The sequence below is a fragment of the Populus trichocarpa genome, chromosome 9 (genome assembly GCF_000002775.5).
Source record: "Populus trichocarpa isolate Nisqually-1 chromosome 9, P.trichocarpa_v4.1, whole genome shotgun sequence".
NCBI lineage: Eukaryota > Viridiplantae > Streptophyta > Magnoliopsida > Malpighiales > Salicaceae > Populus > Populus trichocarpa.
The window spans coordinates 9,554,166-9,580,528 of NC_037293.2; the positions used below are offsets into that span (position 1 = coordinate 9,554,166).

At 33.6% G+C, this 26,363-nt stretch overlaps 2 protein-coding genes across 6 annotated transcripts; one reads left to right on the plus strand and one right to left on the minus strand.

Moving 5' to 3' along the window:
• The first annotated feature begins 2,386 nt into the window (after positions 1 to 2,386).
• LOC7456395 (receptor-like protein 9DC3) lies at positions 2,387 to 6,342 on the plus strand. 4 transcript variants are annotated; one of them, XM_024609026.2, is made up of 2 exons: positions 2,387 to 5,725; positions 5,844 to 6,342. In XM_024609026.2, the coding sequence occupies exon 1, from the start codon at positions 2,573 to 2,575 to the stop codon at positions 5,711 to 5,713; it is 3,141 nt and encodes a 1,046-aa protein (XP_024464794.2). In that variant the 5' UTR covers positions 2,387 to 2,572; the 3' UTR covers positions 5,714 to 5,725; positions 5,844 to 6,342. The 4 variants fall into 4 exon arrangements, with proteins under 4 accessions (XP_024464794.2, XP_024464793.2, XP_024464792.2 ...); XM_024609025.2 differs by having other exon boundaries at positions 2,388 to 5,735; XM_024609024.2 differs by having other exon boundaries at positions 2,388 to 5,725; positions 5,841 to 6,342.
• Positions 6,343 to 7,562: 1,220 nt separating this feature from the next.
• Positions 7,563 to 19,224, minus strand: LOC112326107 (uncharacterized). Of its 2 annotated transcripts, none has more exons than XM_052455917.1 (23): positions 19,045 to 19,224; positions 18,631 to 18,962; positions 18,422 to 18,525; positions 17,948 to 18,016; positions 17,680 to 17,740; positions 17,342 to 17,481; positions 17,025 to 17,214; positions 16,495 to 16,556; positions 16,070 to 16,158; positions 14,081 to 14,153; positions 13,900 to 13,959; positions 13,384 to 13,530; positions 13,239 to 13,277; positions 13,079 to 13,116; positions 12,481 to 12,567; positions 12,219 to 12,384; positions 11,318 to 11,395; positions 10,892 to 11,028; positions 10,457 to 10,533; positions 10,231 to 10,300; positions 9,980 to 10,045; positions 9,285 to 9,432; positions 7,563 to 7,724 (listed from the first exon to the last, which is right to left on the minus strand). In XM_052455917.1, the coding sequence occupies exons 1-22, from the start codon at positions 19,108 to 19,110 to the stop codon at positions 9,298 to 9,300; spliced, it is 2,286 nt and encodes a 761-aa protein (XP_052311877.1). In that variant the 5' UTR covers positions 19,111 to 19,224; the 3' UTR covers positions 7,563 to 7,724; positions 9,285 to 9,297. The 2 variants fall into 2 exon arrangements, with proteins under 2 accessions (XP_052311877.1, XP_052311876.1); XM_052455916.1 differs by lacking the exon at positions 7,563 to 7,724 and adding an exon at positions 8,745 to 9,006.
• Positions 19,225 to 26,363: the final 7,139 nt, after the last annotated feature.

Sequence of the window (26,363 nt, forward strand, 5' to 3'; positions counted from 1 at the left end):
TCCCGTTTCTAAAATTAGTTGATCATATATATATATATATATATATATATATATATATATATATATATATATATATATATATATATATATATATTTCCAATAAATCGAAGACAGATCTAAATTTCAGAAACTAAAAGGCATATGCAACTACTCTTGGAGTGCTGGAGAGATTTTCGATATGGCCCAATAACTACAAATTAAATTAAAAACTAAAAAAAGCAAAGAGAAGCTTGTGACAAGGAAGATTTATGTTAACGATCAATATAACATACTTAGGAGAATATACTGTCTGTGCAATTCTAGCATTGAGATGTTATACATATATCATGTATTCCACATTGAAAAAATGATGGATTAGCATTGAAGGTCCACTGGAACTGCACTAGGAAATACTTTTAATTTTTTAATTGTAATCTGAACGGAAATTTAATTTATTCTCTTAAAAATATTTCTACTTATTAACGAAAAGGTTAATATTACTTTTTTATTTATCTCCAGTGGATTTCTGATAAAAATATACTTTTTAAATAACTAGTTTTGACCCAAATTAATTAAAACTGAAAAATAATTTCTTAATCAAATGTATTTTTAAAAAAAATTTGTAAGAGATTCCATTAATTTAATGAAAAGGAGGGATAATTTCGAATGTTGTAGGAGATTGAATCAGGAAATGTAAAAAAACAAAAAGATGATAAAATAAAGAAAAAAGATAATGCTATGATTTACATTACATGAGAAAAACACAACAAGGAATTATTAATTTTGTATCCTGAGCAGTATGCGTATCAGCTTATTTATACGTCATTAAGCTATACACATAAATAGAAATAGAATATTCATAGTTTCTAAATTAATAGTGTAGGAATAATTAGAACTACGTACCCAAACACAAACACTGGTTAAATTAATTTGTATTGCTGGTGTAGTAGGTTTGATGATAAAATAAGGGCTATGGACAAAATAATAGTTGATGGACTTCAATATCGAGGTAGATAATTGAGCGCCATATGTTAAAGATATACTTTTTTAATAAATGTGTTTGAGCTATTTTACTAGTAATTTGATTAATTTTATAAATTTTAAAATTAACAAGTTTTTAATAATTTTAAAATTTATAAAATTTAAGCTAGTATAAACCAGTTCAACAAGTTGTTTCTTTATCTTAATGCGGTGTGGCATCGCAACAGCAAAGAGATGGGTTTTAAGAGCCGAATTTGCTTTGCAATATGTGATGATATATGGTAAGGTTCACACCTTCTACTTCTGGCTTCACAAAGGTTCAAAGTTCGATGGATCCTTCCCCTTCTTTAATAAGGAATTGACTTGGAGCCAACGCGGCCAGGAAGGAGCCAACGAGTGTCCGAAGATAGAATGTCTTAAAATAAACCATTTTAAACCAAATTGTCCTGTTTCAAGTAAAAAATGGTCCAGAAGAGAGTGGATTTGACAGTATGATTATGAATACTTTTTAAATAAATTTTTGTGTTAAAATGCATGATAATAATATTTTTTTATTTTTTAAAAATTATTTTTGACATCAGCACATCAAAACAATTCAAAACATACAAACTATATTAAATTTTAATAAAAAAATTTAAAACTTTTTAGAAATACAGCGTAGCTGCGTTCCCAAACGTTGCCTTATACAAGACAGAATTGTATTGTTGGCTGTCGGCTGGCGGCGCCCCGGTTTTCAAGTCAAGGATGAGGGGCTACGCTGGCTCCTTTCGTAAGGAGGCTTTGTTTTTTATCTATTTATTTATTTATTCAGCTCAAATACTTCTCGGAGGAGTTGATCCCGCTTTGCAGGTGCAAGGAACTTATTACCACTGGACGAAAGGCCCATTGGTTTTATAAACTATTAATTAACTTGTTTTCTTTTTAGTTACCTAGGCTTACTAGTTTAAATACGACTCTTTCGAATCGGAAGTTTAGTAGTTTTATAATGATTTTCACCAAGAAAATTCCCTTTTTTACTTACAGAAAAAGCATGTTTTATTTCCTATTCTTGAGTTCTTACAGAAAAAGTTGGAAAGGACTGGACAAGCTAGACGCAGGGGCCTTTGCTTTAAATGGTTACTTGAATTTATGTGAAAAAAATCTCAGTTGGCAAAGGAAGCTTTTAAGAAATTCCATTGGTGAATTATACTTCAGGAAAACCCCTCTGATCATTTCAAAACTGTGACCACAATTTTGTCTTCCTCTAGATGTTTTTATAAATTTCAGTAAAACATTTAGCAGCGCAGCCCTAGTAATCCATTGGAAATAAATAAAAAATTAATGGGCCAGTTGATTTGACACTCTTGCTTTTTTTCAGGAACCGAGCAAGTTGCAAGAACCGAGCAAGTTGCAAGAACACTGTTGTCTTGCAGAATAATGGGCCAAAAAAAGGAAAGCTGACAGGAATCTTACTGTTTGCAATTAGTGATTTTATAATTACTGCAAAAATTTGAGTCGCACAATCAAGCTGTCTATAAATAGTACTAATCACAATTTTGATTTCCGTCTCACCCGAGTGCTATAGCACCTTAATTTCATTCAGCGTCCACTGTTTTGAATACTGAAAGAGAAAATGGGATGTTTACTACGGTTCACTCAGTCTGTGTCTTTAATTTTGTTTCTCTTGCATTTTAATCCAACAGTTTCCTCATCCTTGTCTTCAAATTTCTCCTCTTCAGCTCAATTATGTGCCCGTGACCAAAGTATTCATCTGCTCCAATTCAAAGAATCTTTTCTCATTGATCCTTCTGCTTCTTTTGAGTATTGTGAAAATCCCAAGACAGAGTCATGGAAAGAGGGCACAGATTGCTGCTTGTGGGATGGGGTGACTTGCGACATCAAGAGTGGGCAAGTCATTGGGCTTGACCTTGCTTGCAGCATGCTTTATGGCACTCTCCATTCCAATAGCACTCTCTTCTCCCTTCATCATCTTCAAAAGCTTGACCTCTCTTACAATGATTTCAATCTCTCTCATATTTCATCTCAGTTTGGCCACTTTTCCAGTTTGACACATCTTAACCTAAACTATTCGGATTTTACTGGCCTAGTTCCATCACAAATCTCTCATCTGTCCAAACTGGTTTCACTTGATCTCTCTTATAATAACAAACTGGCACTAGAACCAATTCCTTTTAACAAGCTTGTTCAAAACCTAACCAAGCTAAGAGAACTCCATTTGAGCGAGGTAGACATGTCATTGGTTGTACCCAGTTCCTTGATGAATCTTTCTTCTCCTTTGTCATCACTCCAACTCGTTGACTGTGGATTCCAAGGGAAATTACCAAGTAACGTTCCTGGGCTATCAAACTTGCAGCTGCTAGATTTGTCGGAGAACATAGACCTTACTGGCTCTTTTCCACCATTCAATGTGAGTAATGCTCTTTCATACTTGGATCTATCAATGACGGGGATTTCAATACATCTACCACGGCTTGGCAACCTCACACAACTCACTGTGTTGGACATTTCATATAACAACTTGACGGGTCACATCCCTTTCTCTATAGGAAAACTTAAGCACCTCCAGACCTTGAATCTCGGATTCAACAATTTTACAAGCCTGGTTCCATCTGATTTTGAGCAGCTCTCTGAGTTGGTTTCACTTGATCTCTCCGGGAACTCTTATCTGACACTAGATTCATCTTCTCTTAACAAGCTTGTTCAAAACCTAACCAAGTTAAGAGAACTCCGTTTGCGGTGGGTAAATATGTCTCTGGTTGTACCTACTTCCTTGAAGAATTTGTCGTCTTCTTTGTCAATTCTTTCTTTCGGGAATTGTGGGTTGCGAGGGAAATTCCCAGCTAACATCTTTCTCCTACCAAACCTTGAATTTCTCAATTTGGGGGGTAACGTAGGCCTCACAGGTTCTTTTCCTTCCTCCAATGTGAGCAGTTCCCTCGAGGAGTTGGCTCTTTTTGATACGAAAATCTCAATTTCTATCGAGAATGACTTTATCAATAATCTAAAGTCGTTGAAAAACCTGGTTCTCAGAAACTGTAACATTAGCAGAAGATCAAATCTAGCCCTACTTGGTAACCTCACACAGCTTATTGAATTAGATCTCTCATTTAATAATTTGAGTGGCCGCATCCCATCATCACTGGCAAACCTTGTGAATCTCAATTGGTTGGATCTTAGTTCCAATAATTTCAAGGGTCAGATTCCAGATTTTTTGGGTAGCCTGACACAACTTCAACGTTTATTTTTATCAGATAATCAATTGCTAGGCCCTATCTCTCCTCAAATAAGTAGCCTTCCATATCTAACATCTCTCATGTTATCTGATAACTTGTTCACGGGCACAATACCGTCCTTTTTGTTTTCTCATCCCTCTCTGCAGTATTTGGACCTCCATGGCAACTTATTCACTGGGAATTTAAGTGAATTCCAGTACAATTCATTAATATTGCTTGATTTGAGCAATAACCACTTGCATGGCCCAATTCCAAGTTCAGTTTTCAATCAAGAGAAGTTGATAGTCCTTAAACTTGCATCCAACAACAAGTTAACAGGAGAGATTTCTTCTTCTGCTTGTAAGCTGACAGCCCTACAAGTCCTTGACTTGTCCAACAACAGCTTGAGTGGTTTTATACCACAATGCCTGGGGAACTTTAGCAGCAGCCTCTCAGTTTTGCATCTTGGCATGAATGATCTCCAAGGCACAATCCTTTCAAGGTTTTTGGTGGGGAATAACTTGAGATATCTCAATCTCAATGGCAACGAATTGGAAGGGGAAATACCACCATCTATGATCAACTGTACACAATTGGAGGTTCTTGATCTTGGCTTCAATAAGATAAAAGGCAAGTTCCCCTACTTTCTGGATACGCTTCAAGAGCTACAGGTTCTTGTTCTAAAATCCAACGAACTCCATGGGTTTGTGAAAGGTCCGACGACCAACTACGCCTTTTCAAAACTAAGGATTTTTGACATCTCCAGCAATAATTTTAGTGGACCATTGCCAACTGGGTATTTCAACGGTCTGGAAGCAATGAAGACCTTGGATCAAGATATGATTTACATGAAGGTTAGAAACATCAGTTATGATTATTCTGTAAAACTGACGTGGAAAGGGCTGGAAATTGAGTTTGCGAAAATTAGAAGTACCCTCGCATCCATTGATTTGTCGCACAACAGTTTTATTGGAGAGATACCAGAGTCGATTGGAAAGCTTAAAGCACTTAAACAGCTAAACTTCTCTCACAACTCCCTTACAGGATATATTCAACCTTCATTGGGGAATTTGGCCAATCTGGAATCGTTAGATCTCTCTTCAAATTTGCTTACGGGAAGGATTCCGATGCAGTTGGCAGATCTAACATTTCTTAGTGTCCTAAACCTTTCACATAACCAGCTAGAGGGACCCATACCTAAAGGAAAGCAGTTCAACACGTTCAATAAGGGCTCATTCGAAGGAAACTCGGGCTTGTGTGGATTTCAAATCTCAAAGGAATGCAATAGAGGTGAGACACAACAACCACCACCATCAAACTCCGAAGAAGGAGATGATTCATCACTGTTTGGAGATGGATTTGGATGGAAAGCAGTTGTGATGGGGTATGGATGTGGATTTGTGCTTGGAGCTACAGTGGGATACATAGTGTTTAGAACAAGAAAACCGGCATGGTTTGTGAGGATGGTCGAAGTTCAATGGAATCTGAAAACAAAAGGAAGAAAGAAGAAAGCTCACAGAAACGGTGCAAGAAGAAACTAACCGTTGAAGCAGGTATTTTCAGGTAATTTGTTCAAGCGTCTGATGTATTTTCAAGATGTCAGATATATATATAGTGAAGTTTCTATAATGTTTTTTTCCTCTTGCATTGAACTTTTTTTTTTAACAGCAGAACAGGCTATTCATTCAACCACTAGGGAAATCTTTTACAAGAATACAACGAAGTTCATCTGGGTGGTTGTAAACCCAGTCAAGTAGACATTTGAAACATCTAGTCGCTCTGGCTTTCCACTCTGCGGCAACATTTGCACTTCTACCCACCCAAGCTACTGTCACAAATTGATAGCGTGGAGCACTTGTTTCTCATCATCAGTTTATACAATCACTTGGCAAGTTGAAGACTGACTACCCAACGCAAAATTCTACCTTATGTGACGCTTCGCCAATAATTATAGCTGTGATTTTCTACCATGCGAATACCATTAGAATGGAAGATTCAAAGTGTTGGACCCATCTTCCACTCTACATCTGTTTTACTCTTCTGGTGTTAGGTTTTTTCTTTCTTTCCCTCCTTTTTCAATGGTTTTCCTGCAATGATGGGTGTTGATAATGTGAAAAAAGAGTCAATGTATGCTTAAAACCGTTCTGTAATAAATAGTTAATTTCAAGAAGCCTGAATTTGGCATGGTGCGAGATTTATATTATTGACAAAACATCCGATTTTCGACAGCTGAAAAATGATTCATTCTATTCAATATTGGCTAATAAAGTTGGTAGCTTTCGATAGAATGAAGTTTTAAGAATACAATTTTCTATACAAAATAACGTTATAAACTGGATATTCTGTACAGAATATATACACGCGTAGAAATCCTTCTTTTACCAGTGCTCAATTGAAGCATACGAAGTGTTAAGAGCAACTAATTTTTCATGTAATAGAGTGAACAACTCAGTGATTGTTCCACGCACCTGTTTATAGTGGGATTAAATGACAGTAAATAAATAAATTAATATGGATGCATGGGGTAAGTTACATATAGCCTCTCCAATGCTGAGAAATGATCTTGAAGCAATTTTTTATGCATCTTGATCTACCGGCCTTGTACTGGACTGCTCAAATATTCAAGGCCAAAAGAAAGGCTTAATCCAGAGATCATGGTGAAGAGTGCAATTAATAATCTGCTCCTAGTCGCCTAACTGGACACTGAATTGTACGCTATGATCCATATAATTTGACATTCGTTCGGCCTCTCGCCATCATTACTTATATTCGGCTTATTTAGCAGATTCAATGGTCTGGGTCATGAATATGTAGATTTCATGATTAAACTTCCTACTCCGATCAACAAGTTCTTCATGGGCATATAGGAGAAACCTCATCCCATTAGCATCTCTCAGTCTTCATTCATGATATCAGTTTGTAGTTCAAAACTTACGCACCTTTTGTCTGCAGGTGTATAAATTATATTATTCGTTATTTGATGAAATTATTATTGAGAATTTGTTCTGTTCATAATAGTTCTCTTAGATTTTCAGCAGTCTTTGTTGTAGTGTAGGAATGGTACTTCCAGCAATTTTTCCTGGCTAATCTCTCAATCAAGATACTGTTGTTCCATGATGTTCAAACAAGAAACTACTACTGCCATCCAGGATATTATCACAACAATGCTGGATGGTAGTGGTCGTTTCTTGTCTGAACATCATGACTCGTTTGGATCACACCTCTCGTGAAAAGTAAAAATTAAAAGACAATCAAGGTTTGGCTTATATTTTCATGTTCCTGGATTCTTTATAGCATGAAGATTACTTGTTACTGCGGCGAACGTATCTGTTAACATCGTCCTGCGTCCTCGTTTATGTTACAAAGTAATGTCAAATGAGAATTTTTTAAAATACGAAGCTCCATTTTTTTTACTCCTCCTTGGCATTTCTTTCAATCTAGTGACTTGCTGTGCTTGCCAATTCTGTTTTCTCTTAGCCTTGAAGATGTTGCCTATGATAGTTCAGTTCATGTGCGCCAGGTACCCCTTCTTCTGATGGTTCGATTGACGTTCTGCAAGTGACAAAAATAGAATCAGTACAAGCCATTTTAAGTAACAGATGAATGGCTTGTTTTCTGGGTCTTTCATTCTTCATGCATCCTTCAATTCTCATTCCATGCATGTACTTTGATAATTAATTACTGAAACGTGAAGGCTCCCTGATTGTATTATCTTATAGCATTGCTCTTTCCCTCCAGGAAGCTTTAAAGGCCTTGTGGAACATTGCTTTCCTGGAGAAGGAGCCTCAATTTTATTTTATTTTAGTTAAAAGATTGTCGATTATGCATATTTACCATGTTATCTACTTCGAAATTTCAAGCATTACCGATTCACATTCTCAACTTTCTATCCAAATATTATAATTTATATTTGGCCAAACTTGCATTTATTTTTTATTGCGAATATGGACATGATTATGAACATTTACGATATGAAAGAAGAATATAATTGTATGATATTTTAATTTTAAAGTATTACGATAAATATATGCACTCCAGGATAAATATATGCACTTTGTGTCAAGTTGCCTGCATTGCCCGTACAGGATATCTGCATAAAACTCTTGCTTCTTCTTCTTTATAATAATCGTCATTAGTAGCTGGATACATGGCCTAAAGTCCCCTGACAACATATTGGACAAGCTTGAAGAATTAGTTTTGTTCTTTTACAGATGTTCTTCAGGTAATGCTAGGATGTTATTCAGGAATTGATTAATATTGTAATAACATTTATTTTTCAATATATTTTTTGCTTATAAATGCATTAAAAAATATTTTTTTTATTTTTTAAAATTTATTTTTAACTTAAACACATAAAAATATCCAAAAATATCAAAAAAATAATCACCCCTTTGTATAAAAAAAAAAAAACAATAACCATCTTAGTTATTATTTGTTTTATATATATAAAAAGCGGGTGCAGACAACTACTCCCTTTTTCTTGATATTTTTTTATTTAAATTCCTGGATTTTCTTGGTTTCATCTTCTTAATCAAGTTATATCCAAATAAATAACCATCTCTGTACTGAGTATTCACCAAAATTAAATTTTTTGAGGCTTTTTTATTTATAAGAAGGGATGGAGGTGTGTGTGTAGCCAAATTAAATTTTGCATAAAATCCCCCAAGACCTCGTTGCATGCATGAGGACAGCACATTCTTCAAACAATGGAGATCCAGTCGCTGAGTCGATCTTCTCATCGCATGACCCGGGCGTCATCCAACTAGAGGTCAAAACAGTTTCCTAACTGTTGATCCCTTTTATGAGCTTGTTGCTTTTGGTTTTCCCAACAGTACTGCAAACAGGAAAAAGACGCGAGTCCTGGGTGAATATTCATTATTGAGATTTCTATCAGATATGTGCCCTGCCATGCAACTATTCTGCTACGCTAGTTAAGTACCCTCTGTTGTAGTTTATCTTACGCATGACAACTAATCCGTCTGTGCTAGTTATGCTATGCAGAAAGTAAAACTGGCTTATAGGTTTGTGCATGCATTTTAAAGGCACACAAGCTTGCTCCATCGTCTGAATAAAACGTCTATTTTAATACAGGTTTTAAAAAAAAGCACTTACCACAGACCAACATTCACTTCTGTTTTGTTAGCAGTTCAATGTCAGCTCCAACTTCAGCAATCTTCGTTTCTTTAGAAGCTTTGGCTGTTTTCGCAACATTCTCAACATCAAAGTCCAATGCAATTCTTTTCACCAGACCATCAAGCATCTGTGCAAGGAAGACATCAAGATGTTCCTGAATAAAACAATTGGTAGGACGCAACTACTCTGATAGTCTGATATATAAAACAATAGGCATCCCACAAGAAACAATCCAAGTGTACAGCTCTCCCTCTTAAAATTCCATTAACAACTTGTCTTGACTAACTGTGTTCTTTAAAATCTTTATAGATTTCAGTCACTTCTCTTAATATGTTCTTTTACTCAAAATTCAAAAGTTGTGATTCATATTAATTCCCTCCTGGGATGCGTAAGGTAAAATGTAGCAGACAAGCAATAAACATCAACACTAGAAGACCCTAAGCACTATGAAATTCATTTAGTACATATTGAGATCAAAACGTTACCATGGTATACAAGTAAAATTGTATTCCATCATGATATACAAGAAAAAATGGAAGATTTATTTGAAAAATCCCTTCTCGATCAATTTCCTATATATTTGAGAAGGGGAGAAAATGCCCACTAAAAGAAAACCAAAACTGCTAGTTAGAAAAGTAAAATCACTGGGTATATGTAGAGAGAGTAAGATATACCAGTGATCCAACAGCAACTAAAGCCCGGAATTTTGAATCAACTTCAATATTTTCCCCTTCTGCAATCTGTAGGGAAAAAAAAGAGGCGCATTTTCAAGATAGGTAACTCTATGTTTATGATTCCCTTCTCTGGAAATCTCAGCGGAATACTATATAGGCATTCATCGTATTGCAGTCTGGAATAAAATCAGGATAGAACATGCAAAGCATGACCATTTCCAAAAGGTTGCAAGTAAATGAATAAGGCGTACCGCAAGAGCTGCTGTAAGAACTTGAGATTGGCCTTCAAGATCTTTCTTTTCAATCAACAGCACGGCATAACTGTGAAAACAAATCATAGAATTGATGGAGGAAGGGAAAATATATGTGCATCAATACTAGGAAAATATCATAAATCCAAGCACTGATGTGGTAAGTTAAACAAAACTGCAAGAGGGGGGAAATTGTGTGAATGTATTGAGATGAGAAAATGCTCACTTGAGTATCATGGTAGCATAAGACAACTGCAAGTTCTTATTGGGAGATGAATAACAGCTTGAAAAAACATCAAGAATCTGCATATCAGTTAAAAGCCATTATCACTATACATGCGATTGAAAAACAATCATGAGTGCGGAGTTTGCTAAGTATGCCAAAGCTGTGACAGGGTTATGAACATACTCACACCCATACAGCCAATGATCAAAGTCAGATTTGGACAAAGACCACAAAAGCATATATGTTTATAACTCCTAATGAGCCCAGTAGACCACTATAATGCCAGATGAAACATTCAGGCAAAGAACCTCTTAAGAAATAACAATTCAGCATCTTTAATGACAAGGATTATATCCCCTGGATAACAAAGTCAGGGTGACTTGTCACTGGTTATTCATATGCAACTTTGATCTGAGAAAACATAGTGAAAGTTACCTCACTCTGGTGCTTTTGAAGCCAGGTATGGTAGGGTAAATTCTTGAATAGATTAGTCACAGCACGGATGCCCGTTAAAAGGTTTGGCGGAAGTGGAGGATTTGTTGTAACTCTCTTGATCATTTCCATCAGGATATCTGATAGCAAATAAGGTCTACACTAAACATCAAATTTACACATAAAATTCTATAATAATCATAACTAAAACTTGTTCTGCAGTAAAAAACTAGCATGTTAGCCGAGAAATTTCTGGTCAGGACACCCTACACCTGAATCCCTCGTCATCTGGTCTCATCAACCACTCCATTCTATGTTTAGTGAAAAAAAGTGAGATAATTTGAAAAGGAACATGCAGAGATAATAGATAATATTTTTTGCAATCAAGTCTCTCAACTAGAACTAAAACATAGTTGCATCTCAAGGTACCATTTTCATCTTCAACATGCTTGAGAAGTACAGTCGCCCCATCTGGGTGTAGAACAAGCATCCTCAGAATATCAATAACTGAAACAAAACAGTACACCAAGTGAGCAAAGATTATGTACTCATGTATATGAAGGGGGAAAACTGCACTGATGAATTTGCATGAAGTGAGAACCAGAGTCATGCATAGCATTTTACACGTGTGGGATGCATGTATTACCTCAGGTTTTGAACAATTTTCAAACAGGTAACAGTATCTTTAAGTTTAGGTCATTTGAATTGGTAGTCCATGGTTCATCAAATGGAAGAGGGTCCCTCTACATTGTAGAGACTAGAGAGGCATCAGCTATGTGCAATGGAAGCATTCAAGTTAAAAATAAGGCCAGTTCACTTCAATGTGGTTATTCCTATCCACAGAGAAATCCTGGCCGCTGAAATATCAGGGGATTCAAGAAAAGGTCCAGTGGGCAAAAAAGCAACCTGTTTGATATCATCAATTTGAAAACCCTGAAAAAACCAATGAGTTTGGGATCATCAATTAAAATTCTGATAGTAATTAAAATTAGGACTTCTTGTAGGCTAATATTTCTCAAAGCTAGCTTTGGGCTTTCCAGTGAAATGCAGTCCGTTACCCAGAAAAATAGAACTGAATTAGGTAATCTTTGAACAAACCCAAAGCATCAGTGATATCAGCTTAGTTCATTCTTTATTGAACTTCAAGCTGATAAAATAATTATCTCAAATAGTGCTCAAAGTTAAAAGTGTTTGGGCAGGTTCTCAATGACTCTGCGAAAGCATTATCCAAATGGCAGCGGTTGCTATATATAGAGAAAATCACAAAATATTAAGGATGAACATGCAGAGAGGTTCACAATCAACGGCATGTAAACTGTAAAATACTGACCTGGAAATGTCATTGCCAGTGGCCAAGATTTTAGCAATTTCAGCAGCAAAGCAATGTCAGCATCTGCAAATCTACTTGTATGGTAATGTGATGTGTCCTTTAAAATTTTAATAACTGCACCCAATCTTGATATCTCAAGCTCTGACAAAGACAGGTCCTTTTTGACCTTTGCAAAATTGACAATATATATTCAAGAAATAAATATAAGAAACTTAAAACCACAATGATGAAACAGAAAACTAATAATTGTAAAACAACCTACAGGATCAGATAAAAGAGAATTGTGGAACTCTGTGATCTTTTTCAGGATCCCATCAAACTGAGCCACGTCAAAAACAAGCATTCCTTTCTGGAAATGAAATGGAAAAGGATATTAAAGATTAAAAAGACCACTAGGAGAATTTGAGTTCATCAATCTTAGCATAAAAAAAAACTCAAGATCATCAATACAAAAACATATAAAGAGTATTTTATCAAAAGAGAGTTGAACAGTAATGTGCTAAAAACAGTTTAATATAGCATCATCATATTTAGTAGGAAGATCAATTTAACTATTTTGCACCATGTCAAGTTCATATCTGGCTGGCCTAGTTCTGCCTATTCATTTCTAAAAGGACCCAAAATGATAACTTTCAACTTATGAAAATAAAATATAGCTCATTTATCATCAAGAAGTAAACTACCAAAGGCTTCCTAAGTTCTAACCCAACTATACGGAGCTACAAACTATTTTGGTGAGTAATTCAAGAAACACTACTATCAGGATAAATGTAAGTCTAGCATCGTGCCAAAGTTCGCATAGCTGAAAAGGAGTTCTAGATGCATTATAAACCTTTCAAACAAGAGCTTTAAGAGCATACCTTGGGAATATGTTTGAAAGTAGGTTTTGCTGAAACAACTGTTGTATAAAAAAGAAGACAAACATCTTAGATTCATGCCATGATTTATGAAATTGGCTAAATCCCAAGGCAGAAGCTAAGATAAATATAAAGTTCTTTTTTCTGGTCAATGGATACATACCAGACATGCTAGAAGATCCTCCGGGTATATAAGCATTTGCTGATATATTGAAAAAAAAATTACATCACAAGAAAACAGGAATGACTACACATCTTACCAGTTAAAGATAGCTTCATGTATCATACCAAAATGAAATTATACTTACCGCCAGTGAACGGGTCACGGAATGATGAATCAAGTGCAACTCCCCCCTGTCCAGAATTTTGGAGTATAAACTCTACAATCTGTTGACGATAGGCAAGAGGAAGATTCTCCTTGAGAAGCCACTTGTCAGCAGTGTCATATGGATTATCTGGAAATATACCAGTCATTATAAATATTTGCATGCCAACACATTTTATGTAAGAAACTAATGAAGTCCACATTCTACATTATTCTTTGAAAAGCGACAGAAATACACTTCGAATTTGAAGTCAAAAACCACTGAATCAAACAGTTGAATTATTATTTTTGAGGCAAAAGGAAAGGGGAAACTCAAGCTCCATATGGTGTTGGACAAAAGAAGAAAACTGTTGAGAGCATTTTGAGTCACTTCCTTAATTAAGCATTTTTTTCCAGTTATTCCCTCCAAGAACCAGGAGCAAGGAATACAAAAACTCTCAGAGAACACATGGCCATGAACACCATCATAAACATTCAAAAGGTAGGAGAAGAAATTCACCTGATCGATTGTATGGCAACTTGCGAATCGGCTCACCATCACCAATATCAACATCAAATACTGATAAAAGGATTAGAAGACCATCAATATAAACTGTAGGGTGAATGAGGTTCAAGGAATAAGAAAACACGACAAAGCCAAGGCAAATGAGGTTCAAAGTAGCCAATATATAGACACTAACCGTAATCATATTCAAATCCATCAAGAACGGGACGCTTCATGCCATCTTCTGGTCCATCAACAACTTCTCCAATCTGAAAATGGAAGAGAAATAACAAAACAAGAGCAATCAAACAATAAAAAGAAATAAGTTTCCAGAAGTAACAAGAGAACAGAATCACAATCTGTCAACCATGGCATCGCCTAATTTGTACTTCCTTTTCATCACAATAACATCAAATCCACAAACTTCACTTGTGTGCATATGTAATTGGAGAAACTAAAGCCACCAATTAATTCTAATTCTCTTTGGAGATAACACATGAATATGATCATATGCGGTTGCTTAAAACCCACAGTACTTAACAACTCAATTGTATATAGAAACTTCATTTCAGAAGATGACAACAGCTAGAAGCACTAATGCCATTTAGCCCTTCATCACATAATGAAAGGCATTGTTCAATTTGTCAGTCAATGACCACCATATGAATTGCACACGTCTAACTCAATGTCCTGAAAATAAGAATACGTGGATATATCTTGTGAAAACAAATGAGATAAGCAAAGGGGTTGAGCACATAACATGAAACAAAAGATATTTATGATTCAAATAACTTTTTTTCTTGTATAGTAGGAGGAAAACACAACAAAAAAAGAATATTCATCAGAGTATGAATAAGCATGTATTCATTTTTAAATCAAGAATATATGGCACCAACTCAAACTTTCTTTTCCTTTGAGGTTCAAGTAAACTATTGAAAACTAGGGGTGTTCAAAAAAACCGACCAACCGATTAAACCAAAAAAACTGAGAAAAAATTAACCGAAAATACCGAACCGATAGAAAAAACCGAATAAACCGATTAAAAAATAAAAAAACCACTCGGTCCGGTTCGGTTTCGGTTTCAAAAAGCTTAAGCCGATTGAACCGGACCAGTTCAATTGAATCTGAAAAACTTAAAAAACAAGGTATAAAAGCAAACATCCCTAACCCTAATTCATTTCATCACTTTCCAGCCGCCTCCCTCTCCTCTCTTCTCCTCTCTCTCATTTTCTCTCCTGTTAACCTAACATTAAATCCTCTTTTTGAATTTTTACACCAGAGCTTCTCACCTCCTCCTACCATCACTCTCTGGTCTTCCATATGGTAGCGCCATCCACAACCTTCACTTTACTCCTATCATCAACCACAGACAACAACCCACACATCAAGAACCGGTTTTAGTTTTTCAGGCCCGATCTAGATCGTCTTCCATATAGCAGTGCCGTCCACAACCTTCACTTTACTCCAATCAACAACCACCGACAACAACCCACACATCAAGAACCGGTTTCAGTTTTTCAAGCTCGATCTAGATCTTTTCATCTGAATGGAGTCCTTTTTTATTGAGTGGAAAGTAATAGAAATTTGTGTTTGTGGACTTTATCTAGTGTTGGAAGAGCAGGGATTGCACCTTTTTTGGTGGTTATAATGGCTCTACATGCATTTGCAGATCTAAGCATCTCTTTGATCTTTGGTTCATTGTGAAATGAAGGAATTACAGGGCTTTGGTATAACGACATCAGTAAAAAAAAACCTATTTAATTGGTTTCTGGTTTTTAATACTAAAAAACCGACCCGAACCGCACAAAATTAGTTCGGTCTGAACCGGTTCTCGGTTCGGTCCGGGTCATATTGATAAGGAATACTATTTTCTGGTTCAGTTGAATTTTTAAGTTAAAACCGAACCGAACCGGACCGTGAACACCCCTAATGAAAACCCATCTTTCACCTTTTACAAGCCAAAGGGATGATGGATAATTATCAGACAGAGAAAAGGCAGCAAATACTATGCCACAAGTCAATTTAGCGATTACTTTGGGTAGCATGTAAAGGGACAATGCTCTCTGTGCAAAAAAGAACGCATTGCAATGAACTACGTGCATAGACTCGTGAATAAGCCTTAAAGAACAAAATGAACATGAAGAAAATTGCTAAGAAATATGGTTAAGATGAAACTAAATGTTACTTTATCCCACTTCTGTTCTCTCAAATTCCAAGCATATGCTACACCATTGTCCCCTTCTCTGATGACTTTGGTCTGGCCATCAGTGGTTCCTGATCATAAAATAATTATAATGCGTTACTTGGCTAGCAATCTACAATAGAAATCAGGCAACATTTCCACCATCACCTCCACAAGAAACACTGAATATAATATACCTATGTAAAAACACAGTCAACATCTAGAAGAATTTCGTTTCCTCCTCACTGATACAATTACCCAGGCGATGCTATTGAATTATGCATTTATTTTATACTAGTAAAGGTCATTGCTCTACAGCTTTACGGCAGAATTGTCTGCTTCTCACAATTGACTTTCAAGACAACTAGCAATAGCTTCATCTAAAAGTAGGATTTCCAAGGTAATGAAGGATATATCTGGAACCACACCTGGAATCTGCAAAGCCTCAAGGCCTGGTAAATCTTCCAATTTCAATCCCCCAACCCTCTTCCTGACAGAAATAATTCACATCAAGCATCAGCACTGACAAGCACTATAAAGAACCCAACATTATAATGATCCAGCAGGGGAATCAACTTCCACACATCATAAAACTCAGAAAAGAAGTGTAGAAATACAGATACTTCAAGAATTAATGAACTTGGAATTGCAATAAATCACGAAATAAACTGAGATTTGCTAGGATTAGATACATTTCTCAGTTTGGGTACTTCACAATCAGCAAATTCAAATTCATCTATAAGTGGATACCTTTTTTCTTAATATTTTTGGAGCTTCACAGTTAACAAATTCAAACTAAGGATATATGTGAGTAGAAATTTTATTGTAGTTCACAGTTCACAATTACCCACAAGTAACTAACATATCATACAGAAAACAGTGAAAGCTCTCTTAACATTTTAACAATAAAAGGTGCAGAGGTATGCATCATATGCTGGCAAGTAATGCGTGATTGTACCTGCTTATCTTGTATTGAGAAAGTTGGGAGACATAAGAGTCGAGGTCTGCTGGTTCTGCAATTCTCTCCTGATATGAAGTCCAAATACGTACTGCTCCATCTGAGCATGCTGTCACAATATCACCATTTTCCAAGAATTTGACATCCCACACACAACCAGGATGCTCTATACTCTGAACACAGGCTCCATCTGAAACACAACAGTGATTTCACAAGAAAATAAAATTTCGAAGACATGATCAATTCTGTTGCAATGCCCAAATATCAAGCCCTTGAGGTTACATCTAAGAAGACAGACAAATAATAGAAGCAATCACCTTTCCAAATCTTTGCTGAACAATCTTCACTACCACTAACAATAAGTCCAGAAACATGCGAATCAACTGAATAGACAATTGAAGCATGACCAACCATCTCCATTAATACTTCGCCAGTTAAAGCCCATAATCTGATGGAGCTGTTACCACAAAAGAACGATAACAACAGTTAATACCCATTTATGCAAGACAATAAGGGTATTTCTTTAAAAATGAAGTTAAGGGAATTATATTTATAAACTGCAATAACTTTGGCACCATTCATCGTCTACTAAAGCAAACACAAAATAGAATCATCCACATAATAAACCAGAAAATAAATGAAACGGACAACTCACCCATCATGCGATGCAGAAAGAATTCCCAATCCATGCATCTCTGCTAAGCCTCGAACCGTATCTACAAAGTTTACCAGTAAAAGAAAAGGATTAATCCTAAATGAGAATATTAGCAAATAATCCATCCCATTTCTTGTAGTAGGAACAGAATTAAACAAAGCAGAGCTGCAAATTTCTCTGAGACCATTTAATTATTTAAAGGAAAACTTAAATGTACATCAGATGAGCAACAAGACATGTAGGCAAGAAAAAAAAGGGGGTAACCAACCTGAATGCCCTGCAAAAGTGTGTAAACACGTCTTCCCTTTCCAAAGTTTTAATGTTGTGTCAGTTGAACCTACATTGTGATGGAAAGCAAAGATAAAACTGTTGGTTTGTTGGTTGGCACACATAACTATTAAATCTATGTAATTGAACATGAAAAAGACAACAATGAAGTGTTCCAATTGATTATGTAAAGTTTAAGAAAAAAACCTTCCAGTACATAGATACAGGTTAGCACAGATCAGACAACTAAAATTTTATTCCTGGAAGGATAAGTGAGGGAACCCGAGTATATGCATCTTCAAACCAGCAGTTCAGTGGAACATACAATTAAAAGTTCCATTCAGTTTTCCAAATGCGAGCCTCAATTTTTTTACTTGATGAGAATGGAGATTCATAGGACTAATCCAACAACAAATTATCATAAACAGGCAGGTAATGAAACTAAGATTCGACAAAAGTTAAGCAAAAAATATACCTGTAACAAGCTCGCCCGATGGCAGCTTAATAATTGCTTGAATTGCAGACTTATGAGCCTCCCAATTCTCAACAAGTTGACCCTTCCTCCACCTCCTCAAGGTACTACAACAAACAAGTCCAATAACAATCACAATATATATATATATATAAGAAAAAAAATCCAAAGAACATTCATCTCAGTGAAAACACCGCAGATAATGAGCCTACCAGTCAACGGAGCAAGAAACAATATCTTCGCCATCCAAAACAACACCGGTGACTTGCAAATGATGACCTTTCAAGCTCTGAACTTTCTCTCCGTTACTCAAATTCCAAACAAGCACCATCGTGTCCATTCCACCAGACACAATCGCACCTTCTACAAAGTCCTGGTTCGGCGGAATCCATGCCAATGGTCCCACAAAACTCGAATGCCCTAACAGAATTTTCGATGATTCGTACTTGCGTTTGTCGGTCGGGTCTGGTACCCAATACCTCACCGTTTTATCCCTCGACGACGTCGCTATTCCCGCATTTCCGCAAACACAAATACCGCGAACCTGAGAAATTGGTGAATTAAATTAAACGGGTTAGGTTTAATTGAAGATAAAAAAATTGAGAGGGAAAGAGAAAGGTCGTTACGTCGTCTTCGTGGCCGCGGAGTTCTTGGCTTAGTTGATAATTTTTGAAGTCGATTTCCATGTCCATGATTTTGAGAGACCTTTGAGTGAGAGGGGAGAGTGATTGTTTTTAGTTTACAAGTAAAGGTAGAAGCAATTTGCTGTGTTTGGCAATGAAGGGATCATAAGTGAATTTTGGTTTAGGACTGTGTTGTTTTTATTATTTTTTAAAGTCCTTGGGGTTTTGATATCTTTTTGCTTTAGTTACTAAACTTCGTTTATTTTTTGCTTTCGAGTGCAAGGAAACCACCAATCAAGTTTTAATGCAGCTTGAAGCCATCAATATTTCTATAACGTGGGTTACTAGGTTAATACTGTTCGTCTGATAGTTCGGCTGAAATTTTAATGCACGCAAGCCTCGGTTGCCTGACGTGTTAGGGCTTGAAAAGAATCTCGGTTTATACGACGAGGCCATTTTTTTCTTTCTATTAGGCGTGAATGACATGGCATCCACCTTTTATTTTTAAAAAAATATAAAAGGTAGATGACATGTCATTCGGTGCTGTCTAACCTAAAATTTAGCCACAACTACTATGCCCGAAAAATCAAGAGTAGTGTAGTGTTTTTTGAATTGAAAATCTATTTTTCAAGATATTTTAATTAAAAAATATTTAATAAGTAAATTTTCTAAACTATTTATTAACCTTAAAATCACCCTGAAAAACTAAAATCAATCAAATCAAAAAAATTAAAAATGAAATTTGATTCTTTTTTTCAGGCATGTTTGTAAAAAAATCAAGTATCATTGAACTATTGTCATTTAATAAAACTCATTGACACCAAGCTTGGTCATTTTGGTTACCGAAACCGTGACAACCAACCCTCTCCCCCTCTCTCACTTCTTTCCCTTGAAAATTTCTCTCTTTTCCTAGATTTAAGGACTGGAAATGAACAAGATGAATTTTTGGACCAAAATAAAATATAATCATGAATTTGCAGTGAGTTGTGTATTTTCTTTGTGCTTTACTTCTCAATCTTTTATTTTTATTTTTTTTTCTATGATTTTAAGTGTAATTCTATCTAAGTAGGGCATGGAAGGGTTCAATCGTAAAAAAGATAAGTTTGAAAATGAAAGAAGGAGAAAACCATGTATCTTTTAGTATATACTAACAATTTGACCCGCGCTTTATCGTAAGTTCAATATTTTTTCCACCGGTAAAATAATTGAACATGTTGACTTTTTCAACATGTTTATTTGCATGACAAAAAATTCATAAATGTAAATCATAAAAACTTATGCATGCATTTAGTCAAATAAATTGAGAACCAATTATGTAAATAACTAAAAATTTTTCATTAATGACGGATAAAAAAATAGAAAAATTAATGGACAAATATAGATCATAATATTTAATATCACAATACCGGTTATTTATCTGATTGTGTTTGAAGAATTTAATTATTAAAATCAATTATTTATTGAATCAAGTGATAATAGAAATGACACACGTATAAAATTGATTAAACAGAGGAAAGGAAAGCAATATTGTGCAGGGTTGTATGTAATATAAATATTATCCATAAATAAAATTAATATATATAAAAAAAAACAAAAAAAAGATAAACCACGCCACCCTCTTCAATAATTAAATACATACAACACAATAAAAAAATAATTGCTGCTTAAAAAAGGTTAGACAAGCAAAAAACATTCACAAAGAATGAGTATTAATTAAAATTTTAAATTAAAAATTTAAAAAAAAAAACATGTAAAAAAAAATTAATTAAAAACAAAAAAAAAAATCAAAAAGGCTATGGACATGGGCCATCAAGAAAAGGCATGCCCGTGGACCCTTAAATTTTTTTTAAAGTTGAAAGTGCGGACGGCACCGCCCTATTTTTTCTAAAGAAAAACAAATGATGTGTCATTTGGAATTGCCGGGATTCTGACTATTATAGTGATCGAAAAATCAATGTTTTTTTGTTTAAAAAACCTATTTTTCAACCTATTTTGACTCAAAACTCCACAAAAAAATTTTTAAATACCTCAATACACTCATTAATAACCATAAAAAAACATTAAGAAAAAACTAAAATCAACCGAAACAAAAACTCTTTTCAAGTTTAGAACTGGTTGTCTAGGCGATTTCAATAATAAAAAACACTTAAGTAGAACTCCTCTCGCTAGATGCAACTAGTTGGTACTAGGATCAATAAGTTTGGTGCTCAGAATCATTGCAAATGCTGATTTTCTCTCTCTAGTATTGAAACTCGACATGTCCCTCTCTCTCCTCTAACCAGAGACTAAAATATAAGGAAAATTAAGTTCTGAACCAGAATAGAATCTTAAACATTCAAATGGACCTAAATAATTTTATTTGGAAAGATTAAAGATCGAAGTGTATTTTTTGTTCAAACCCCCGAATCATCACTTATAGGAAATTGACCATGAATTTAGGGTCAATTGCTAACAAAAAGGTTTGATGACTAAAGCATGAAGAGAAAAATACACAATAAAAAAACATAATATGTGAGTGTGTGAATAGTGCAACACCATGTTATCTCTACGATTAAAACATCACACATTTTAGAGTTTTCCATTATATAATGTTTATGTTAATGCTAGTGTTAATCTCAAATGGTGTTTGAAAATGTGATAATGATTATTTTTTAAAATATTTTTTTGTTTGAAAATATATTAAAATAATATATTTTTATATTTAACATCAGCATATTAAAATAATTTAGAAACATTAATAAAAATTAATCTTAAATAAAAAAATATTTAAAATTTTGGCGAATTTATATTTGAACTATAATTCTAAACGGAACTTTAAATGTTTAATTAGGGTGCGTTTGTTTCCTGGGAAACCACTTTCCAAACTTTCATGTGTTTGTTTGTCATTAGGAAATTTGGTCAACGGAAAACACTTTCATGTCAAAGGAAAATTTAGCTTGATTTCCAGGAAAGTGTTTTCCTTTTATTTTGAGCGAAAAACATTTTCCAGAAGTTATGAAAAATTTAGAAATATCATATTATTTGCTGATTATGTCAAATTTGATCTTCAAACTTTTGATTGCTATATATTTTATTTGAATATCTTTTTTTTTTTCAATTTCATCTCTTAAAATTTGATTTAATTTGATTTTTATATTAACTTTGGTCCTTATTTTTATGATTGTTATTTACTTTTCTCTTATCATTTTTTTTAATTGAAATTTTTTATCTATCAAATTTGATCCTCATTCTTTTGATTGTTATTTATTTTATTTAAAATAATTTATGAAATTGTAATTATTATTATTTTAATTTCATCATCTTTTAATTTTTTTTATATGTTATATTTGATCTCTATTATTTTGATTATTAATTATTTTATTTGAGATAATTTATGAAATTAGATTTTTTTCAATTCGATTCTCATTCAACTTTTTAATTTGTATGATTTGTTCCTTATTATTTTAATAAACTTGAAAAAAAATAAAACATTAATAAACTATTTTCCAGCTTATTTTCCATAACATAACCAAATATTAAAAAGTATTTTTTAATTTATTTTTCATAACATTATCAAACATCAAAAAATAATTAATTTTCTCAAATTCACTTTTTAAAAAAACCACTTTTTTTTTTTAAAAAAACTAATTTTCTACTAACAAACGAGGACCTAAAGCGAATTCTCAAAGACAAAGTCGTCAAAACTTTAAAATAAATATGGGTTTTCAATGCTTGATGGGCTTATATGATTGAGTTTGGGCCTGGGTCATTTCACAATCTTTGCGAAATAAATCTCCAGTATAAAATGAGAAAGGAAGCACGAGGAGATAATAAAAAATGCACGAGTGTTTGCAGAGAGTTTTTTTTTTTTTAATCTCAGCATGGAACGATATGGGACGTTATTGAGTTATGCTTACAGTACTGGGAGTGTTTGGTATTATAAGTAGAGGTTTTTTTTATGATGTTTTTTATTTAAAATTATATTTTAAAGTTTATTATTTATATTAGAATATCAAAATAATAATAAAAATATAAAAAATCAAGTAATTGTTTTTTACAAACAATGTTTTCGACCGCAATGCTCAACATGCTATTAATATATTTGATGTTGTGGCGTAAAATGTTTTTAAAATTTATTTTTTTATGTAAAATTATATTGATTTTTTCATTTATTTTTGGCATTTACATATTAAATCATAAAAATACTAAAAAATTTAAATTTAATATATTTTAAAGTTAAACATACTTTTAAAACACTTTAAACTTTAAAACACTGTTTCAAATACAAAAATAAATGTATTTTTGAATTATTTTCTTAGTTTCAAATTATTTGTTCTATATTTTTAGATCATTTTAATGTCAGAAATAATTTCAAAAATAAAAAAAATATTATTTCAATATCCTTTTAATAAAAAATATTTTTTCAAAATAATGTCAACTATATTTTTAAACGGATACTGTTGGTCTATCTGTTAAGATACTGTTATATTTTTATTGTTATATTTCTATAAGGGTAAGAATAAAAATATAAATTTGATTCTTGAAAAATAAAGTTATTGATAAGTACAATCACGAAACCAAATAAAAATAATCTAACGCTTTAAAAAAGGGATGCGGAGATACTCAAGAAAAACAAAAAAAACCGGACACCAGTTCATAAACATTGCTTAGCGGCCAATTTATAGGCCTTGAAGGTCATGCCTAAACAGCCCAGGCAGGCCTGTAACGGCTTCCGGGCCGAACGGATTGATTAAAATGAAAAGTGGAACTACATAATCAGTAACTCTCATGAAAGATCAAGCGTCAATTTCTTTCCAACTTATTATCTTTCAATAGCAATGCACACAGGATCAACACAAGCCAGTGATTTTAATCTTGATTAACCCAGGGAGCGAGGCTGGCTGCGTCTTGGCTAGGTTTAGTCTCGTACAAAATATCTTTTAAGCGATAAAAAACCCCCCTAATATAGCTTTGAGAAGCTATGGAATTAAAAAGGTTGGTTTGTGCACCAGTGGAATAACACTGGTTATTTATCCCGTGTTTTATTATTTGCTGGATAATTTTTTTGATAAAAAAAATACTGGTTTTCTTAACATATTTTTTATAAAAAAAATTCTAATTATAAATTAAAAGACCTAAATATGCATTTAATTAAATAAATTAATAATCATGTGTGTCAATAAATAAAAAAAAAATGTTAATATTTCTATTCAACTCGCCTTGCTATATATCAAATAATTGTTTTTTTTAATGTGAAAGAATGAATGTGTAGGTGTTATTAATGTGTTTTATGACACAAAGTAAAAACTATAATTGTGAATCAAAAAGTTAATGCTTACATAAAATAAAAACCACATGCATTAATAAAAACATATAATATGATTTTTAGCTAAGAGAGAAGTGTAAGGAAAAAAAAGAAAAATTACAAAAACAAATTACCAAAGAATGATGATAAAAACAAAAAGAATTATGTAAATAGACCAAGTATTGATAAGTATCCTAAGTGCAAAATATATATATATATATATATATATATATATATATATATCATTTTTTTTATTAAAAAAGTGTTTAGAAAAAAAGAGGAAAAACTAAAAAAATATTACAAAATAATGAAGATAAAAAAATGGTGATGAATAAGCCAAGTATAAAGTGATAAAATATGTTAAGTATAAAGAAAAAAAAGAAAACATATATAAAAAATCTATTTTTTTTTAAAAAAAAGATTATAGATTTGCCACATCTACAGTAATAAAGTTGGTTCTCGCGGTTAGATCTACCTTCTCGGGCAAGAAGAGGAAAAAAACACTTAGGTGAAACTCCTTTCATGAAAGGAAACTCATTGACACCAAAATCAACTAGTTTGATGGCTGGAATCGTCGTCAACGATGAATTTCTTTCTTCACACCGGAATAGCGAGCCTCTCACATAAAAGGGATTGGAAAACGAGTGAAATGAAGTTTTGTACTAAAATTGATTTTTAAAAAATTAAAGTTTTGTTATCTAATAGTAAAAAACATGGGGAACTAAAATAAACTTGTCAAGTGAAATTTTAAGACACCATCTATTTTACATGTTATTTACACTTTAGCCCTCTATCTTTCAGTTCAACCCTTCATTCCAAAAAAATATGAAAATGGATGTTAATTTGGGTTTAGTTGTGTAAAAAAAAGTTGAAGTATCAAATTAGAATTATTTTAAAATTTGACAACTCTAATTCAAAAGGATCCATGAGAGGATGAATAATGAAAAATACCACAGTGCTTTCATGCTTTGGCCACACGACTAGTGTTCGTTAACAACGTAAAACCATCAAAATGAAAATACGTGGGCAATTGCATGTTTAAAATTTGGTTGAGGGAGTTTTAGGTTTAATTGCCTTGATGCACTTGTAAATAGAGTCGAGTTTACAGATTTAAGACTCTGGATAGAATATTCCTTATCTTTTCCTCAGAAAATTCTGTAAAATCAAATGTCGTTACCTTGACGTAACTGAGCTGTAAACAAATACGAGCTGTCTTTATGAAACCAACCTCTCATTTCTCTCCTCTAATGAAAAAGAAAAAAAGAAAAAAAGAAAAGGTTTTCATTTCATTTTCTTTCGAGGTGAGACATCAACTTCTCGACTTCGGGTCGAGTTGTCGAAACCGAAAAAATTATCGGTACCAAATTAGATGCAAAGGGAGTTGCACGTGGACGCTGGGTTGGACCGATGTCTTTCGTGGCTCTCCACCCCCTCGGTACTGGGCTGTTTCCTTTCGAGCTTTCGAGACAGCTCACCTGCGTACTGCCTTAAACCAAGGGTGCTGGGCCCCTCACTTGCGTACTGCCTGGAACTTGGAGCCTCTATTAATGAATTCCATCTTCTTTTTATTTTTATTTTTTTTATATTAAAAAAATGGTATGAAAATGCTTTCCAACAATTACGCAACCTGAGGATTCTTGAAAAATACAAAATAGCTACTTGTGCCAACAATCGTCCTGTAATTTAAATTCGGTTTTTTCTTAGCTGAAATTTTTTAGTTTTTAAGAAAATTATATTATTTCACCCGTGGTTCATGACAACTGAATTCTATCTCACCATTTTTGAAACGGTCTGAATTAAATTTAATTAAAAAATATTAATAAAATCTTATATTTTAAACCATATTAAATATTAAAATTTAAATTTTAAATAGAACTCAATCTTTAAAAATATTATAAACACCACTCCAATCCAGTAGACTGATGCAAATTCAAAAGTCAAAGAAAGATTTTTTAAGAATTTTTTTATTTACATTCAAATTAAATATTAATTTTATTTTTAAAATTTATTTAGAACTATAATTTTTTTAAAGCTTTTT

What these genes read in the sequence shown, in the direction of transcription:
- LOC7456395 (XM_024609026.2), top strand. Translation starts at nt 2,573, where the DNA reads ATGGGATGTTTACTACGGTTCACTCAGTCTGTGTCTTTAATTTTGTTT.
- LOC112326107 (XM_052455917.1), bottom strand. Translation starts at nt 19,110, where the DNA reads ATGGACATGGAAATCGACTTCAAAAATTATCAACTAAGCCAAGAACTC. An exon ending in CTTTCAAACATATTCCCAAG is followed by an intron (nt 12,568 to 13,078) that starts GTATGCTCTTAA and finishes TTTCATTTCCAG; the next exon opens with AAAGGAATGCTTGTTTTTGA. An exon ending in TAGTTGCTGTTGGATCACTG is followed by an intron (nt 9,433 to 9,979) that starts GTATATCTTACT and finishes TTCCTTGCACAG; the next exon opens with ATGCTTGATGGTCTGGTGAA.